Here is a 20,636-nt window from a genome sequence, read left to right on the forward strand (position 1 = left end):
CTTATCCAGATCGTAGAGCCACTAATGTACAATAGATCCTAATCTGGAGGAAATGGAAAAGTCTATGTGTAATACCCCATTTCACCTGCGGCAGACTGGGGGGCGCTATATATGACACCCGCAAGATGAAGGGGACAACTACCAAAAGTCATACAAAAGTCACACAAATAATATGTACCCGCGAAAAACAAACGGTAGCATTCCTGTAGGTAAGGGTGGAGACCCCGTTGTGGTGGGCTTCCGAGACCCCAGGGCTCATTTATTAGGATTGGAAAGTCATAAGCAGTCTCCAGTGAATGGAATTTCCCATAGAAAATAATCTAATCACAGTGATCGCGGGTGATCTGTAGAACAAGCAAGTGTTCCATTTTCCTGCAGCGCCCCAGCTGGCCAAATGAAGTATTACACTATTCTATTGACATAAGTCCTCCAAGACCAGGGACGACAGAAGGGAAACCTGAAATCCTAAAAGTATGAACACAACCCAATATAACGCAGCTAAAGCCGAAGGACTCACATAGGAGCCTGAAGGTTTTACGCGCCGCGCTCCCAAAGATCTGCTTCCTCCAGGTCTCCGCAGAAGCATGGGAACGAGTCTCACTGCGCTGCAAGTCGGGAAAACGGCCAAAACACTTAAAAATTCATTTTGTGTTTTGCTTGTCTTTTATTAAAACAGAAACATATTGGCCCGAACATTAACTCCTAACACCAGATCTGATAGCCTGCAGGCGCTGCGACCAGTCTGACCCCTGCAGCTGCACTACAACACAGGCTGCTCATTATATGCTACCAGCCACTTACAGAAGCCCCCGATACCTCTCTACACCAGGATCTTACTGACCGTACAAACACAGCGAGACGTGGAGACTCTCCCATACTCCAGGTCCTACCGTACAGGCAGTATTATAGCAGTTATATTCTTATACATAGGGGGCAGTATTATAGTAGTTATATTCTTGTACATAAGGGCAGTATTATAGTAGTTATATTCTTATACATAGGGGCAGTATTATAGTAGTTATATTCTTGTACATAGGAGCAGTATTATAGTAGTTATATTCTTGTACATAAGGGCAGTATTATAGTAGTTATATTCCTGTACATAGGGGCAGTATTATAGTAGTTATATTCTTGTACATAGGAGCAGTATTATAGTAGTTATATTCCTGTACATAGGGGCAGTATTATAGTAGTTATATTCTTGTACATAGGGGCAGTATTATAGTAGTTATATTCTTGTAGATAGGGGCAGTATTATAGTAGCTATATTCTTGTACATAGGGGCAGTATTATAGTAGTTATATTCTTGTACATAGGGACAGTATTATAGTAGTTATATTCTTGTACATAGGGGCAGTATTATAGTAGTTATATTCTTGTACATAGGGACAGTATTATAGTAGTTATATTCTTGTATATAGGAGCAGTATTATAGTAGTTATATTCTTGTACATAGGGGGCAGTATTATAGTAGTTATATTCTTGTACATAGGAGCAGTATTATAGTAGTTATATTCATGTACATAGGGGCAGTATTATAGTAGTTATATTCTTGTACATAAGAGTAGTATTATAGTAGTTATATTCTTGTACATAGGAGGCAGTATTATAGTAGTTATATTCTTGTACATAGGGGCAGTATTATAGTAGTTATATTCTTATACATAGGGGCAGTATTATAGTAGTTATATTCTTGTACATAGGAGCAGTATTATAGTAGTTATATTCTTGTACATAGGAGCAGTATTATAGTAGTTATATTCTTGTACATAGGAGCAGTATTATAGTAGTTATATTCTTGTACATAGGGGCAGTATTATAGTAGTTATATTATTGTACATAGGAGCAGTATTATAGTAGTTATATTCTTGTACATAGAGGCAGTATTATAGTAGTTATATTCTTGTACATAGGAGCAGTATTATAGTAGTTATATTCTTGTACATAGGGGGCAGTATTATAGTAGTTATATTCTTGTACATAGGAGCAGTAATATAGTAGTTATATTCTTGTACATAGGGGCAGTATTATAGCAGTTATATTCTTGTACATAGGGGCAGTATTATAGTAGTTATATTCTTGTACATAGGGGGCAGTATTATAGTAGTTATATTATTGTACATAGGGGGCAGTATTATAGTAGTTATATTATTGTACATAGGGGCAGTATTATAGTAGTTATATTCTTGTACACAGGGAAAAGTGAATGCAGGAAATATACATTGGAAGCTGTCAGTAATCAATTCCCGTATTTTCCAGTCATTATATTTCACTCACATCTGACGTTGGCATGGTATACGGGTAATGAGCTTACAGAAGGTGTAGAATATTTCCTGTTTCTATGTAAACACCCCCTGATTTATATTGTGCCAAAAATTCTTACCTTGATGTCAGTAAGTCGTCACTGAGATTACCTATCAGTAAAGAAGCAAACTCTGAAGCCAAGATCAATATTGGAACGATGTTGCTTACATCTTATTAAATATTAAAGAAAAGTAAATAAAACAAGACTTCTTTATGTTGTGTTCTTAACATCAGCACTTTACTGTGTAGTTTCTAAATTAGTTTTTTTTCCTGATGATTAATATCATTAATCCTGAAGACAAACTGACAGCGGACCTGCACTGTTTACATGCAGTCACCACTAGGGGGAGCTTTGGAGCTAACTGCATACAATTTATAAATCTGTATGCACTGGGCTCCCCCTAGTGGTGGCTGCAAGCAATGAGAAGCTTATCGTGGGGGATGGGATGGCATTGTGGTTTCCTTTCTTCCTCCTGGAGATTGATCTGTGTTTGATAACACATGGCCGTATCTATTGATTGCACAGAACAAGTCGTGAGAAAAATCCCTGGATTTATTGAGCGGTCTGGTTAAATTTTGAGGCAGGAGAGGGAGACTCTTGCGGAGATCAGCCCTGTGAAAATCACACGGTGTCTGCTCTGTGTCACTATCACTACTGTGGGAATAAAGAGATTCCAGATTTACAGGAAAGCTGTCTGTCCCTCTCAGTAGGGTCACAGAATGTGTTATAAGGGGGGACGCAGGGGAAATGGTGCACGGTCCTGTGTGTTATATGGAGGACGCAGGGGAAATGGTGGACGGTGCTGTGTGTTATACGGGGGACGCAGGGTAAATGGTGCACGGTCCTGTGTGTTATACGGGGGACGCAGGGTAAATGGTGCACGGTCCTGTGTGTTATATGGAGGACGCAGGGGAAATGGTGGACGGTGCTGTGCGTTATATGGATGACGCAGGGGAAATGGTTTACGGTCCTGTGTGTTATACGGGGGACGCAGGGGAAATGGTGCACTGTCCTGTGTGTTATACGGGGGACGCAGGGGAAATGGTGCACGGTCCTGTGTGTTATACGGGGGACGCAGGGGAAATGGTGCACTGTCCTGTGTGTTATACGGGGGACGCAGTGGAAATGGTGCACGGTCTTGTGTGTTATATGAGGGACACAGGGGAAGTGGTGCACAGTCTCATGTGTTATAGGGGGGACGCAGGGGACATGGTGCAGAGTCCTGTGTGTTATACGGAGGACGCAGGAGAAATGGTGCACGGTCCTGTGTGTTATACGGGGGACGCAGGGGAAATGGTGCACGGTCCTGTGTGTTATACGGGGGACGCAGGGGAAATGGTGCACGGTCTTGTGTGTTATATGAGGGACACAGGGGAAATGGTGCATGGTCCTGTGTGTTATATGGGGGACGCAGGGGAAATGGTGCACGGTCTTGTGTGTTATATCAGGGACACAGGGGAAGTGGTGCACAGTCTCGTGTGTTATAGGGGGGACACAGGGGACATGGTGCACGGTCCTGTGTGTTATATGGAGGATGTAGGTGAAATGGTGGAGGACACAGGGGAAATGGTGGACGGTGCTGTGTGTTATATGGAGGACGCAGGGGAAATGGTGCACGGTCCTGTGTGTTATACGGGGGACGCAGGGGAAATGGTGCACGGTCCTGTGTGTTATACGGGGATGCAGGGGAAATGGTGCACGGTTCTGTGTTATACGGGGGACGCAGGGGAAATGGTGCACCGTCCTGTGTGTTATACGGGGGACGCAGGAGAAATGGTGCAAGGTCTTGTGTGTTTTATGAGGGACATAGGGGAAGTGGTGCACAGTCTCGTGTGTTATAGGGGGGACGCAGGGGACATGGTGCACGGTCCTGTGTGTTATATGGAGGATGTAGGTGAAATGGTGGAGGACACAGGGGAAATGGTGGACGGTGCTGTGTGTTATATGGAGGACGCAGGGGAAATGGTGCACGGTCCTGTGTGTTATACGGGGGACGCAGGGGAAATGGTGCATGGTCCTGTGTGTTATACGGGGATGCAGGGGAAATGGTGCACGGTTCTGTGTGTTATACGGGGGACGCAGGGGAAATGGTGCACCGTCCTGTGTGTTATACGGGGGACGCAGGGGAAATGGTGCAAGGTCTTGTGTGTTTTATGAGGGACATAGGGGAAGTGGTGCACAGCCTCGTGTGTTATAGGGGGGACGCAGGGGACATGGTGCAGAGTCCTGTGTGTTATACGGAGGACGCAGGAGAAATGGTGCACGGTCCTGTGTGTTATAGGGGGGACGCAGGGGAAATGGTGCACGGTCCTGTGTGTTATGTGGGGGATGCAGGGGAAATGGTGCGCGGTCCTGTGTGTTATACGGGGGACGCAGGGGAAATGGTGCACGGTCCTGTGTGTTATACGGGGGACGCAGGGGAGATGGTGCACGGTCTTGTGTGTTATATGAGGGACACAGGGGAAATGGTGCATGGTCCTGTGTGTTATATGGGGGACGCAGGGGAAATGGTGCACGGTCTTGTGTGTTATATCAGGGACACAGGGGAAGTGGTGCACAGTCTCGTGTGTTATGTGGGGGATGCAGGGGAAATGGTGCGCGGTCCTGTGTGTTATACGGGGGACGCAGGGGAAATGGTGCACGGTCCTGTGTGTTATGTGGGGGATGCAGGGGAAATGGTGCGCGGTCCTGTGTGTTATACGGGGGACGCAGGGGAAATGGTGCACGGTCCTGTGTGTTATACGGGGGACGCAGGGGAGATGGTGCACGGTCTTGTGTGTTATATGAGGGACACAGGGGAAATGGTGCATGGTCCTGTGTGTTATATGGGGGACGCAGGGGACATGGTGCACGGTCCTGTGTGTTATATGGAGGATGTAGGTGAAATGGTGGAGGACACAGGGGAAATGGTGGACGGTGCTGTGTGTTATATGGAGGACGCAGGGGAAATGGTGCACGGTCCTGTGTGTTATACGGGGGACGCAGGGGAAATGGTGCACGGTCCTGTGTGTTATACGGGGATGCAGGGGAAATGGTGCACGGTTCTGTGTGTTATACGGGGGACGCAGGGGAAATGGTGCACCGTCCTGTGTGTTATACGGGGGACGCAGGAGAAATGGTGCAAGGTCTTGTGTGTTTTATGAGGGACACAGGGGAAGTGGTGCACAGTCTCGTGTGTTATAGGGGGGACGCAGGGGACATGGTGCACGGTCCTATGTGTTATATGGAGGATGTAGGTGAAATGGTGGAGGACACAGGGGAAATGGTGGACGGTGCTGTGTGTTATATGGAGGACGCAGGGGAAATGGTGCACGGTCCTGTGTGTTATAAGGGGGACGCAGGGGAAATGGTGCATGGTCCTGTGTGTTATACGGGGATGCAGGGGAAATGGTGCACGGTTCTGTGTGTTATACGGGGGACGCAGGGGAAATGGTGCACCGTCCTGTGTGTTATACGGGGGACGCAGGGGAAATGGTGCAAGGTCTTGTGTGTTTTATGAGGGACATAGGGGAAGTGGTGCACAGCCTCGTGTGTTATAGGGGGGACGCAGGGGACATGGTGCAGAGTCCTGTGTGTTATACGGAGGACGCAGGAGAAATGGTGCACGGTCCTGTGTGTTATAGGGGGGACGCAGGGGAAATGGTGCACGGTCCTGTGTGTTATGTGGGGGATGCAGGGGAAATGGTGCGCGGTCCTGTGTGTTATACGGGGGACGCAGGAGAAATGGTGCACGGTCCTGTGTGTTATACGGGGGACGCAGGGGAAATGGTGCACTGTCTTGTGTGTTATATGAGGGACACAGTGGAAGTGGTGCACAGTCTCATGTGTTATAGGGGGGACACAGGGGACATGGTGCACCGTCCTGTGTGTTAAACGGAGGACGCAGGGGAAATGGTGCATGGTCCTGTGTGTTATACCGGGGACGCAGGGGAAATGGTGCACCGTCTTGTGTTATATGGAGGACGCAGGGGAAATGGTGCACTGTCCTGTGTGTTATATGGAGGACGCAGGGGAAATGGTGCAGTCCTGCGTATTATATGGAGGACGCAGGGGAAATGGTGCACGGTCCTGTGTGTTGTACGGAGGACGCAGGGGGAAATGGTGCACGGTCCTGTGTGTTATACGGGGGATGCAGGGGAAATGGTGCACGGTCCTGTGTGTTATATGGGGGACGCAGGGGAAATCTATTATCTATGTATCTATTATCATCTATCTATCTATCTATCTATCTATCTATCTATCTATCTATCTAATATCTATTATCTATCTAGCTTTTATCTATCTATCTATCTATCTATTTATCTATCTATTATCTATCTATCATCTATTGATTATCTACTGTATCGGTGTCAGTATTAGATCAGTGGCTGCCCCGGTTCTGTCCCCGGCTCCTCGCTGACATTTCTGTACATGCTGACGCCTCCTTACTGTACAGTTATACTAATGTCCCTTTCTAGAAATGTTGGCCGCATTTGATTTCAATTACAGCTGAGCCCATAATTACACAAAGCTGAAAGCAATTAAAAAGTAAATTCTATTTAGTGCGTTTTCTTTCCAGATTTTGTTGGGTAACTCTTAAAACACACAGAAATCCACAAAATGTACAAACTAAGAAATTGTTTACCGTTCCCCTAAACTGTTTATTTTAGTATGCAGATGCTTGTGGGGAGGACGCACTATGTGGCGGCACAGAGACAGCGCTGACGTGAAGGTCTGGTGGCATACAATCTGGCACAAATCACATGGGGGGTCACCTATTCTTTTGCACGCACTGGGGCCACCTTGATGATCTTGCTCATGGGTGGATCCTTCTGTGAACCCGCCTTAATACATGAATTAGCATAAGGCCCATGAAGCTGCTACTGGGCCCAGAGATAAGGGGGCCACTGCTCATGTTGGCAGTATACTGGTTTCCTACATGGGGCAAACATATTGCACTTACAGGGACACGGAGATAAAGGGGACGACGGCCACCTTCTTCTTGTCCAATGACTATCAGGTGCTTAACTTGCTCATGGGCGTATCCTATATCCTGGTGCTATGTAATAAATAACCAAAAAGGGGCAGTTACTTGAGTCCTCCAGGCCGGGAGATGTCACTAACTAGGAAGACATCGAATACCATATTTCTATTGTCCTGTAAGACAACAGTGTCCTTGCTCTCAGGTGACTCGTCCTATAAGCTGCCGACATCGGGTCAGTGCAATATTTGCCTTAAAATAGTCTAAAAACAAAAAAATAAATTAAAAAAATCTACTTAAATTTTTTATCATAGGTACACTTCACCTGTGAGAGACAGAATCTAAAAATAAAATCCAGAAAATCGCATTGTATGATTGTTACATAATTAATTTGCATTTTATAGCATGAAATAAGTATTTGATACAATAGAAAAACAGAACTTAATATTTGGTCCAGGAACCTTTGTTTGTAATTACAGAGGTCAGACGTTTCCTGTAGTTCTTGACCAGTAGGGATTTTGGCCCCCTCCTCCATACAGATCTTCTCCTGATCTTTCAGATTTCGGGGCTGTCGTTGGGCAACATTGAGTTTCAGCTCCCTCCAAAGATTTTCTATTGGGTTCAGGTCTGGAGACTGGCTAGGCCACTCCAGGACTGTGAAATGCTTCTTATGGAGCTGCTTCTTAGTTACCCTGGCTGTGTATTTTGGGTCATTGTCATGCTGGAAGACCCAGCCACGACCCATCTTCAATGCTCTTACCGAGGGAAGGAGGCTGTTGGCCAAAATCTTGCGATACATTACACCATCCATCCTCCCAATAATACAGTGCAGCCGTCCTGTCCCCTTTGCAGAAAAACACCCCCAAAGTATGATGTTTCCCCCACCATGCTTCACGGTTGTGACAGTGTTCTTGGGATTGTGCTCCTCCTTCTTCTCCCTCCAAACACGGTGAGTGGAGATGATATCAAAAAGTTCTATTTTTGTCTTATCTGAGCACATAACCTTCTCCCATGTCTCCTCTGGATCATCCAGATGGTCATTGGTGAACTTCTAACAGACCTGGACATGTGCTGGCATGAGCAGGGGGACTGTGCATGCCCTGAAGAATTGTAATCCAAGACGGCGTAATGTACTACCAGGGTCATGGTCGTCGCAGTGGTATTGCTTTCCTCTCAGGGAGAGTGATGCTACGTTTGGAGGCAAAGAAGGATAACTGCATCCAGGTATCACAAACATGCAACACATTTCCCTCTCCAGACCACCAAGGGGAGCTTCTGCTCCTATTTATTAGGTCACTCCCCATATATATATATATAAAACTGGTAGTCTGTAGGAAAAGTAAGAACGTTCCAGACAGTAGTCTGAGGTGGACAGAGGGTCCAAGGAGCTGTGCATGCCCTCAGAGCTGCAGCTCCCAGAAAGAGACATTCAGAAGGCAGAACTATATTGCAACGGGCGTGAAGGAAGTCGTAGCATAGGAGAGGATACCAGAAGGGGACCAGCCCTGCACAGGCTGCCTCCTTCTGAGGCGCAGAATCCCGGTGGCCGGAACACCCAGGGAGTAAGGACCTTTATGCTTTGCTCCAGAGACTGGCAGGACAGCTAATTTCACGTCACCTGTCCGCCCTACACCCAGGAGGCACGGTGGCAACCCTCGGAGGCCGGGGAGTGCGAGAGTCCCTATAAACAGCCTTAAGCTACCAGTCATACAGGTTTTGTCCTATCCCACTACGGGGGACAGAGAGAGACATTACATCTGTGAGACCCTTATGTGAAGCCATAGGCAGTAAGGAACTACAACACTGCAGTGCAAGGGAAGGCTACTGATTTCCACCTGGACAAGGGGACTCTGGACTTGCCTCCAAACCGGCCAGACTCTGCCTGCCCTGTGATCAGGTGCCCTGGACTGTGGATGCTGAAGTCTTCAGTAAAGGTAAAGAGACTGCAACCTTGTGTCCTTGTTCTTCACTGCGCCTCTCACCATCCACCATCTACACACTGGGAAGCCCTGGGGACATACTTCACCTGTGGGAAGGTATACCATCTAGCTGCCATAACATCACCCCAGTGGACCCCTTTAAGCAGCGTCGGTCCCCACTGACCGAATACCACAGGTGGCGTCACGAACAAAAACTTTATCCCTTTAAAGACCTTTCCCCTTTTACACGGACGTCCCAGGGCCATGGACCGGGCCAGCCACTGTGACATCCCCCTGTGAACTGCAGTACCGAGTACCCCACGGCCCCATGGGGGCGCTCTACTACTAACTGTAATGTTTGAGACTGTGGTCCCAGCTCTCTTCAGGGCATTGACCAGGTCCTCCCATGTAGTTCTGGGCTGATTCCTGATCTTTGTGAGAATCACCCTTACCCCACGAGGTGAGATCTTACATGGAGCCCAAGACCAAGGAAGATCAACAGTCATCTTGTGTTTCTTCCATTTTTTAATAATTGCACCAATAGTTGTTGCCTTCTCACCAAGCTGGTTGCCTATTGTACTGTAGCCCATCAGAGCCTTGTGCAGGTCTACAATTTTGTGCCTGGTGTCCTTAGACAGTTCTTTGGTCTTGGCCATGGTGGAGAGGTTGGAGTGTGATTGAGTGTATGGACAGGTGTCTGTTATACAGGTAACGAGGTCAAACAGGTGCAGTTAATACAGGTAATGAGTGCAGAGTAGGATGCTTCTTAGGCTATGCGCACACGATGTGGATTTAGTGCGGTTCCGCAGCGTTTTTTTCCGTGCAGAAACGCTGCAGATCCGCAAAGTGATTTACAGTACAATGTAAATCAATAGCAAAAAAAAATGCTGTGCTAATGGTGCGGAAAATTCCGCATGGAAAACGCCGCGGATCAAAAGAAGGACCATGTCACTTCTTTTGTGCGGATCTGCAGCGTTTCTGCACCCTTCTATTATAGAAATCCGCAGGGGTAAAAAAAGCATGAAATCCGCAACAAAAACGCACAAAATCCGCATAAAAAACGCATCGAATCTGCATCTGCGTTTTCTGCCAGGAGATGCAGATTTTGTGCAGAAAATTCTGCACCCCAATCGGCAACATGTGCATATAGCCTTCAAGAAACACTAAGGGTATCTGCACACGCTGCGGATTTTGCTGCGAATCCGCAGCGGTTTTGATGCTGCGGTTCTGCAGCGGTTTTCCATGAGTTTACAGTACCATGTAAACCTATGGAAAACAAAGTCCGCAGTGTACATGCTGCGGAAAAAAACGTGCGGAAACGCTGCGTTGTTTATTCCGCAGCATGTCAATTCTTTGTGCGGATTCTGCTGCGGTTTACACCTGCTCCATAATAGGAATCCGCAAGTGGAATCCGCACAAAATCCGCTGTCATTCCGCAGTAAATCCGCAGGTAATTGCACTGCGATTTACCTGCGGATTTACAAAATCAGGTGCGGAAACATCCCCAGACATCCCGCCTACCTGTGCACATACCCTAACAGGTCTGTGAGAGCCAGAATTCTTGCTGGTTGGTCGGTGATGAAATACTGATTTCACGCAATAAAATGAAAATTAATTATGCAATAATCATACAATGTGATATTCTGGATCTTATTTTTAGATTCAGTCTCTCACAGTTGAAATGTACCTACGATAAGAATTACAGCTCTCTCCAACTCTCTATTATCTATCTATATATTTTCTATCTATTTTCTATCTATTATCTATCTATTTTCTATCTGTCTATTATCTATCTATCTATCTATTATCTACCTATTATCTACCGATTATCTATCTATTATCTATCTATCTATTATATTTCTATTATCTTTCTATCTATCTATTATCTATCTATCTATCTATTATCTATCTATCATCTATCTATCTAGATAAAATAGAACAGCAGCACATGTACATGAATCTAGGCCATGTGAAAACACAGACAAATATTCAATATGAATTATACTTCTCAAAAATATTTTTTTCACAAATTTTTCCCCCAAAATTTTTTTTTTCATAAAACTTACAGTAATAGATGAAATGAAGATTCTTAGCGCATAAATTGGCCAATTCATGTGTGCCCATCAACCACGGCAAGGTGACCTCACTCTGATGGGTCCTACTCTACCGTACATGCCACTTTTGGGCCACCAGCCTACAACTATGGACAAAAGATGTCACTCTAGTGCTAAACCTACAATTTATGGGCAGGTAGAGTTGATTACCACCACCTGCAAGGTCAATGGGAGGAGGGCAGAATCAGTCTGGATGCAGCCATATCCAACAACTAAATAGAAAAAAACCCCCAATGTTCATGCACATGTGCTGCTGTTCTTTTTTGTCTGTATAATACAGTTTTGCAGCGTGCACATGTTCACATTAGGAGTGCTGGTTGTTTTTTTTCTCTATTAAGTTGTTGGATGTTGGCTGCATCCAGACTGATTCTGCCCTCCTCCCATTGACCTTGCAGGTGGCCGTAATCAACTCTACCTGCCCATAAATTGTAGGTTTAGCCCTAGAGTGACATGTTTTGTCCATAGTTGTAGGCTGGTGGCCCAAAAGTGGCATGTATGGTAGAGTAGGACCCATCAGAGGGAGATCGCCTTGCCGTGGTTGATGGGCACACATGAATTGGCCAATTTATGAGCTAATAATCTTCATTTCATCTATTACTGTAAATTTTATGAAAAAAAAAAAATTTGAAAAAATTTGTGAAAAATATATTTTTGAGAAGTATAATTCATATTGAATATTTGTCTGTGTTTTCACATAGCCTAGATTCATGTACATGTGCTGCTGTTCTATTTTATCTATATGATGCAGTTTGCACGTGTTCACATTAGGAGTGCTGGTTGGTTTTTTTCTCTATCTATCTATCTATCTATCTATCTATCTATCTATCTATCTATCTATCTATCTATCTATCTATCTATCCCTATCCCTGCTCTCAGTAGGGTAGATACACTTGTATCCAGTTGGACTTTGCGCTGTGTCATTTCCAGACTGATACATTGTAACAAAGCAGCAGACAGATTTGCACAGTTGCCACTGATGTATTTCCTTAGCTCACAGAGCATTGTCTGCCCTTGTATGGGGTTTTGGTGCTTTGCGTGTGAACCAGACGAGCTCCAATTCACGGACAGCGAACTACTATGTATCCTTACCTGGACACTTAGTTACAGAGAATATTAAAAAGTTGGAAAACATATTTTATTTATAAGTTTCTCAGTGTGTATGGCACTGTATGGCAGTACATAAGCACTGTATGGCAATATGTCAGCACTGTATGGCAGTACATGAGCACTGTATGGCAGTATGTCAGCACTGTATGGCAGTACATAAGCACTGTATGGCAATATGTCAGCACTGTATGGCAGTACATGAGCACTGTATGGCAGTATGTCAGCACTGTATGGCAGTACATGAGCACTGTATGGCAGTATGTCAGCACTGTATGGCAGTATTTACGGCACTGTATGGCAGTACATGAGCACTGTATGGCAGTATGTCAGCACTGTATGGCAGTACATGAGCACTGTATGGCAGTATGTATGGCACTGTATGGCAGTACGTCAGCACTGTATGGCAGTACATCATTACATGAGCACAGTATGGCAGTATGTATGGCACTGTATGGCAGTACATGAGCGCTGTATGGCAGTATGTATGGCACTGTATGGCAGTACATGAGCACTGTATGGCAGTATGTATGGCACTGCATGGCAGTACATGAGCACTGTATGGCAGTATGTATGGCACTGTATGGCAGCATGTCAGCACTGTATGGCAGTACATGAGCACTGTATGGCAGTATGTATGGCACTGTATGGCAGTACATGAGCACTGTATGGCAGTACATGAGCACTGTATGGCAGTATGTATGGCACTGTATGACAGTACATGAGCACTGTATGGCAGTATGTGAGCACTGTATGGCAGTATGTCAGCACTGTATGGCAGTATGTATGGCACTGTATGACAGTACATGAGAACTGTATGGCAGTACATGAGCACTGTATGGCAGTATGTGAGCAATGTATGGCAGTACATAAGCACTGTATGGCAATATGTCAGCACTGTATGGCAGTACATGAGCACTGTATGGCAGTACATGAGCACTGTATGGCAGTATGTATGGCACTGTATGGCAGCACATGAGCACTGTATGGCAGTACATGAGCACTGTATGGCAGTATGTCAGCACTGTATTGCACAATTCTAATGCATAGCACGGTTATTTGGGCATCATACTACATGGCGCTGACAGGAGCTGTACAGTGTGGGTATTCCTACCCTTTATGGTGGGGGCCACACAAGGTACCACCATGGGCACATACAGCGGGCGGAGGGGCGCTTTATATATGTACAATGGGGACTCGCCATTGGGTTTATTGTACACAGAGTTCATTCCGCAAGGTCCTGATGGAAACAATAAAAATTGTGATACAAAGGAGGAAACAAAGGCCTCTCATCACCGCTGCTGGCTCCCACTCAACCACCTTGATGGTACGCTGGGCGCACCCTGGATGACATCACTTATTTTTTGCAGAGCGCTGGACGGGAAAATGAGGCACATTGTTCCATGGAGAGAACTCACTCGATCGACCATGACTGAGTGGGCACAGCGAGAGCCCGGCCGGGGGGCTGCGGTGGTTTACTGGAAGGCTCCGATGGGGCCACTCCGTGTTTTCCTGCAGGTCCAAGCCTGGCGTTAAATATTTAGTGGCAGATGGCGCCAATTTCAGTGGGGTCTGTGCTCGCCTAATGTATAAGGGCGCAGCCCACTGGGCCACCGATGTAACACATGGGCCTGGCAGGCCGGATATTACCTCGGGAGATCCTTGGTTTGCCCCATCCTCAAAATATAAGTCGTGGCCACTAACTCCTGGCGACCGCGCCGATCCCCCACATAAAGGGCAGATTCATTATTACATTGGCACCTTTTTGGGTTTTTTTTTATTTGCCCCTTTTTCTATGTTTTTGTCTCCTTTTTTATGTTCTCCATTGATTGCATTGTTTTTTTAATTTTTTTTTTCAGAAGTTTTCGGCTGATTCATCAATTGCAACTATTTAAAAAAAAGTCACAAAATTTGGCGCAAATGTTCTCCAGTCCTCGTCCTGGATTTATGTACACATGGAATATTTGGGGGTTTTTTTTAGTGCATTTTTGCGACATTTTAACTCAACGTGTCATTTTTTTTGCTAAAAAAATTGCAAAAAAAAAAAAAAGGGTTACAGAAAATAACATTGTCCCCGATGCATCATTTGTGTGTGGGGGAGGGGGGGAACAGTTTTCTATTTTTTTTTTCTTGGTATTTGTTGATGTTGTGTTGCGACAAATTATGTAAATGGCGCAGGCGGTTCGTGAGTCAAAAATGCTTTTTTATTACGTTTTTAACACTTTTTTTGGTATTTTTTTTGGAGGAAAGTCAAGTTACATTAAAATGATGAAAAAAAACCCGATTCATAGGTAGCTTAGATCTTCTGGAAGGGGAAATGGCGCGAGAATGATCCTATATGTGACAGAAACGAGTGACAGGACGACACTGCCGGCTCCAGGGAGAGACCACACACTGACTGGATATTCTCCCCTCTACCGGGTGTAATATCCCGGTACACTGAGGACGCGCTACCACCGCTCCTGCCCGGTGTCCGTCCTGCCGGACACTGAGGGCTCAGGGCTCAGCTCCGCTGCCCGAGGGAGAAGGACAGGTGACGCATGCGCAGTGTGAGACACAAGATGGCGGCGCCCAGCGGCGAATACATGCTGAGGAGAAGGAAGGGAAAAGAAGTGGAGGCTGAGGAAAGCAAGGGGCCGGAGGAGAAGCTGCATGGCAGGCACAGGGACTCCCTGCTTCCCGGCACTTACTGGCTTACTAGGATAGTGCTGCTGAGAGCTGTGGCTGCCATATACTGTGAGTGTATAGTGTGCACTGTATACTAATGTGTATAGATATATATAGGTATATAATCATCACTGCACCCCGCCATACTTCACTGTAGGCAACACCGACCCCGCCATACTTCCTGGTAGGCATCACTGACCCCCGCCATACTTCACTGTAGGCATCACGAGCCTCAACCATCCTTTACTGTATGCACCGCGAGCCCCAGCCATCCTTTACTGTAGGCATCATGAGCCTGCGCCATCATTTACTGTAGGCATCACGAGCTTCCGCCATCATTTACTGTAGGCATCACGAGCCTCCGCCATCCTTTACTGTAGGCATCACGAGCCCCAGCTATCCTTTACTGTAGGCATCACGAGCCTCCGCCATCATTTACTGTAGGCATCACGAGCCTCTGACATCCTTTACTGTAGGTATCACGAGCCTTTGCCATCCTTTAGGCATCACGAGCCTCCGCCATCCTTTACTGTAGGCATCATAGAGCCAACGCCATCCTTTACTGTAGGCATCACGGAGCCAACGCCATCCTTTACTGTAGGCATCACGAGCCTTCGCCATCCTTTACTGTAGGCATCAGGAGCCTTTGCCATCCTTTACTGTAGGCATCATGAGCCTCCGCCATCCTTTACTGTAGGTATCGCGAGCCTCTGTCATCCTTTACTGTAGGTATCGCGAGCCTCTGTCATCCTTTACTGTAGGCATCACGAGCCTCTGCCATCCTTTACTGTAGACATCACAAGCCTCCACCATCCTTTACTGTAGGCATCACGGAGCCTCTGCCATCCTTTATCGTAGGCATCACCAGCCTCCGCCATCCTTTACTGTAGGCATCACGAGTCTGCGCCATCATTTACTGTAGGCATCACGAGCCTCCGCCATCATTTACTGTAGGCATCACGAGCCTCCGCCATCCTTTACTGTAGGCATCACGAGCCTCCGCCATCATTTACTGTAGGCACCGCGAGCCCCAGCTATCCTTTACTGTAGGCATGCGAGCTCCTGCCATCCTTTACTGTAGGCATGAGCCTCTGCCATCCTTTACTGTAGACATCACAAGCCTCCACCATCCTTTACTGTAGGCATCACGGAGCCTCTGCCATCCTTTATCGTAGGCATCACCAGCCTCCGCCATCCTTTACTGTAGGCATCACGGAGCCCACGCCATCCTTTACTGTAGGCATCACAAGCCTCTGCCAACCTTTACCATAGTCATCACGAGACCCTCTCCATCCTTTACAGTAGGCATCACCACGCCAATGCCATGTATCCCTGTATTCAGGGTGCTATTTTTACCGTGTGCTTCGTTCTTCCTCCTCCAAGTACACTAGAGACTCTTGTCATTCAGGGGTGAATAATTCGAAGACTGCAGCAGTCCGTAAAAGTGACATTTGTGTAGACTTTGGAGAAACCTCTTGTTGTATTAGTTGTAGTCCACCTCTTTATATTGTTCTTGACTATTTTGGATACTCGTTCTCCTCTTTCCGGAGGTGGGTGCATCACATATATGAGAAATGACGGCCGATCCTTCACTCTCTGGATTTTCAGCCTTCGTCATGAATTCGCTGAGGGTCACGTTGGTTTTTAATGAAAACCATTTTTGCAGCCGTGATTTCACATGAGAGACCTGCAGAGTGCACGAGCGCCGCATCTCCTGGCGGAGACAGTGATTGCACTGGAACATTCCTGATAACCCCGCCAGCTCCGCACGGGGATGTTTACTTGGCACATGTCCCTCTCGATTCCCCCCCTATGATTCCGGACGCTGTCTTGAATTAGGAACCTTAAACTGGGCAAAATACTGTAAGCAATCTGACCTCACATTGTGCATTCTTGGCCCGATGCACCGTCCGAGGGAATTATTCACATTGTACAGGGACAATAGTAAATCATTTTGCAGATTCACTGGTCTTTATATTATCCCCTTCCTGACATATGTCGGGTTTGTGGGTAAAATTCGCAACCTTTTTGTGGTGATTCTATGCTGCAAATCTGCATCAAAAACCGCACTGAAAACTGCATCAGTGGATTCAGACGTTAGATTTGGAAAGGTTATTTTTTTTTAAAGCAGAAACGCTTGAAGAATCGACATGTTGCTCCCCACCACCACAACGTATTTCCTCTGAAATGCAGAGGAAACTTATTCAAAGAATATGTGAAGCAGTTTTTCCTAGCAGAATCTGCTCCAAAATCCATATAAAAAACACTGGGTCAAAATATCCAAGAGTGAATACGGACATCAAAGATTTGTTGCAGATTTTTTTTTTTTTTTATAGGCTCCAAACCTGTTTCAAAAACCGCTCCAGGATCAGCACGTGTTACGGATTACAGATGCAGATTTTGCTGCAGACTTCAGCCTGAACTTTACAAGGGAAAATTTTTGCCAATTTTTGTCGAGCTGCTGTTAAAGTTAAACCCCTTAATGGCCAGCTAATTTTTATTACATTTTTTTTTCTTTTCAGCAGCCACACTTTGGGATTTTTTTTCATTGTTTTGGCTATTTGAGGATTTTGTATTTTTTTTACATCATTTGTCCCCCAAGATATTGAAAATGATTTCCAGAGAACATATATTTTTCTTTTATTGCTCATTCTTTCCCCCTGTAACTGGGGCATCCATTGGAGCCCCAGTTACAGTGGAGAAAAAAAACAACAACCCTCCCTTGACAGAGTGGCCCTGATTGCCAGGTCCTACAGAGGCACAATCCTTTGTGCTGATTTTTAACTGTGGATTTCAGTTCATAGAGTAAAATCTGCGCTAAAATCCCCAGCAGAATCTGCATCAAATACACTTGGATTTTTTTTTGCATATCTAAGACAGAAAGCTGATTTTGTTAAGGGCGCCAATACTTTGTCAATTTTCCTTACAAATTGTCACTAATTGACTCTATGCTGCACATATTTTGCACCCGGCGCGGCACGACAGCTGTACTCGTGTGACTTGTGTCCTGGGCGTTCACGCTGAGGACTGCTCATGTGTGGATCTCCCTCACTACAGAGGAGAGGAATTTGCGCCGTCCCTCCGCTCTCCTGAGAGCTCGTGTTAGAAAATGTGGCGGAAAATCAGATATTCTCCCCGCGACGAAAAAAGCTAATGTTCCACCCCAGCTGCTCCAGCTGAGAACAGCTTGACATGGGAGCTAGGGGGGTGCAAAAAGGGGTCCAAAAATGACCCTCTTAAAAAGCAGTCAGGCTATTGTGTGAGAATCGGACGGAGTAGGGGGTGCCCTGGTTTGCACCAGTCTCCATTAGCTAGTTTTTGGGGTATTTCCTCCAATGTCCGAGAAAGAAAGATGGGGCATGTCAGATTTCAATATGCCCAGTCCTTTTTTTGTAAAGGGGGAAAAAAGCTGCCACCAGAGGTGTCCACACTGGGATGTTAGTAGTATAGGGTGAGAGACATCTTTAGTATATTAGACTACTAAGAAGGGTTGAGAGAGTAACCCAGCAGTGGCGGGAAAAACAACCTGTGGGGACAGTCTTAGTACCCCGATAATTTAAAGACCCGGCCAAAGTTGCACTGCTGAGGCTTTGACGTAGCCTCTTATTATCGCACAATTGTCAATTGTACGATTCTGGACAATCTTCTAGGAAACGTTGCAGAGTATGGATTTTGTATTATTGGAACTATACGAAGTTTTACGTAAAAATTCCTAGAAAGCGGCAGCCGTGTCTGCGCCACAATCATTACATCCTTATAACGGAGCAGACATCGGACTCTTGTGTTCCCTTCAGTCCCGCTGATCTATGTGCATGAAATATTCGACTCTCCTCCTAAAATCGTCCCCACTCCCCTTCTCCCCGCTCTCTTAATTGGCCGTGGTTTCACGCAGCTCTTAAGAAATTTTATTGAAATAACCGTGGAAAATGATATTTTGGTGAACGTTCATGTTCATAATTAAAATTGGAGCTTAAAAAAAATAAAAGACCCCCAATGTAAATCCTTTCGGAGGCCTCCGTCTTCCGCCGGTGATTAGCGGGGAGAGTGCTGTTGTGTCTGGGTGGCATTTGGTGCATGTTCTGCCAGCCTGATGCTGCAAAAATGAAGCAACTTTCCAAAAAAAAAGCAAAAAAAAATGTCCCGTTTTATGTATACAGCTCCCTGTATAGATCCTGTTGCTATCCTCCCTTCGATCTCTGCTGGGGCGTAGACCACCCAGGGTTCCTTTATAGACTATTACCATGGACACACGTCGGTCTGCATAGGAGCTGCGTACGTAAAAAAGTAGGAGATTTTTTAAGTAGGGCATGGGACCATTGTTTTGCATTCTTTGGGATTTGTTAGTGCCCAAAGGTCCTTTAGAGGGTGCAATGTGGCACTGTTGCTTGGGCCACCCTGTGGGACTGTTGCTTGGGCCACCCTGTGGCACTGTTGCTTGGGCCACCCTGTGGCACTGTTGTTTGGGCCACCCTGTGGCACTGTTGCTTGGGCCACCCTGTGGGACTGTTGCTTGGGCCACCCTGTGGGACTGTTGCTTGGGCCACCCTGTGGCACTGTTGTTTGGGCCGCCCTGTGGCACTGTTGTTTGGGCCGCCCTGTGGCACTGTTGTTTCGGCTGCCCTGTGGCACTGTTGTTTGGGCCGCCCTGTGGCACTGTTGTTTGGGCCGCCCTGTGGCACTGTTGTTTGGGCCGCCCTGTGGCACTGTTGTTTGGGCCGCCCTGTGGCACTGTTGTTTGGGCCGCCCTGTGGCACTGTTGTTTGGGCCGCCCTGTGGCACTGTTGTTTGGGCCGCCCTGTGGCACTGTTGTTTGGGCCGCCCTGTGGCACTGTTGCTTGGGCCGCCCTGTGGCACTGTTGCTTGGGCCGCCCTGTGGCACTGTTGTTTGGGCCGCCCTGTGGCACTGTTGTTTGGGCCGCCCTGTGGCACTGTTGTTTGGGCCGCCCTGTGGCACTGTTGTTTGGGCCGCCCTGTGGCACTGTTGTTTGGGCCGCCCTGTGGCACTGTTGTTTGGGCTGCCCTGTGGCACTGTTGTTTGGGCCACCCTGTGGGACTGTTTGGCACGCTATGGGACTACTTGGACAGTGTGGCTCTTTTGTGGGTTTGGCACATTCAGCTGCCTCCCCTGGAGGTCAATGCGGTCCCTCCGGCATTAGGGCCACACACTGACTCCTCTGTAGGATCCTGTTCCTCTGCAGGGTTAATTTGTTCAGTCCGGGCACATGATCCTGTTGTGCAATCGGCAGATACTTCTCTGAATTCCCCTCGCAGCTTTCAGGATTCATCTTGAGGAAATGGATTTACTGCACCTCTCCGCCTTGTCCTTGTGTTTTCGGTAATATCGGTCGGTCTCAGAAAATAATTTTTTTGGCCTCATCCTTTGCTTTAACATCCCCATTTGTGATCCCCTCTCCCCATCTGCCCTTCACCATTTATCTTTAACCTCTTCCTTCTACCTTTCGCAGCTTACTAAATCTCCTACGCATGAACATGGTAATACGCTGGGCCTGCTCTTCTCCCAGCTCTGCTCAGTGCATGACTTTACTAACCCCCTTCTCCCGCTTTCT

The 20,636-nt window shown here is 46.6% G+C and overlaps 1 protein-coding gene across 2 annotated transcripts in view; it reads left to right on the top strand.

The window, feature by feature from the left end:
- Window positions 1-14,749: 14,749 nt before the first annotated feature.
- Window positions 14,750-20,636, top strand: part of LMF1 (lipase maturation factor 1) — a 180,077-nt gene continuing 174,190 nt past the window's right edge. The window contains exon 1 of one of the 2 annotated variants that reach the window (XM_077274410.1): window positions 14,750-15,138. Coding sequence is in view for 1 of the 2 variants with exons in the window: in XM_077274409.1 (XP_077130524.1) it covers window positions 14,943-15,138 (196 nt within the window). In the remaining variant the exon portion in view is untranslated. The remainder of the gene's footprint in view (window positions 15,139-20,636) is intronic. The other variant, XM_077274409.1, reaches the window with a different exon arrangement.

The sequence above is a fragment of the Ranitomeya variabilis genome, chromosome 7, assembly GCF_051348905.1.
Source record: "Ranitomeya variabilis isolate aRanVar5 chromosome 7, aRanVar5.hap1, whole genome shotgun sequence".
In the NCBI taxonomy this organism is placed as follows: Eukaryota; Metazoa; Chordata; class Amphibia; order Anura; family Dendrobatidae; genus Ranitomeya; species Ranitomeya variabilis.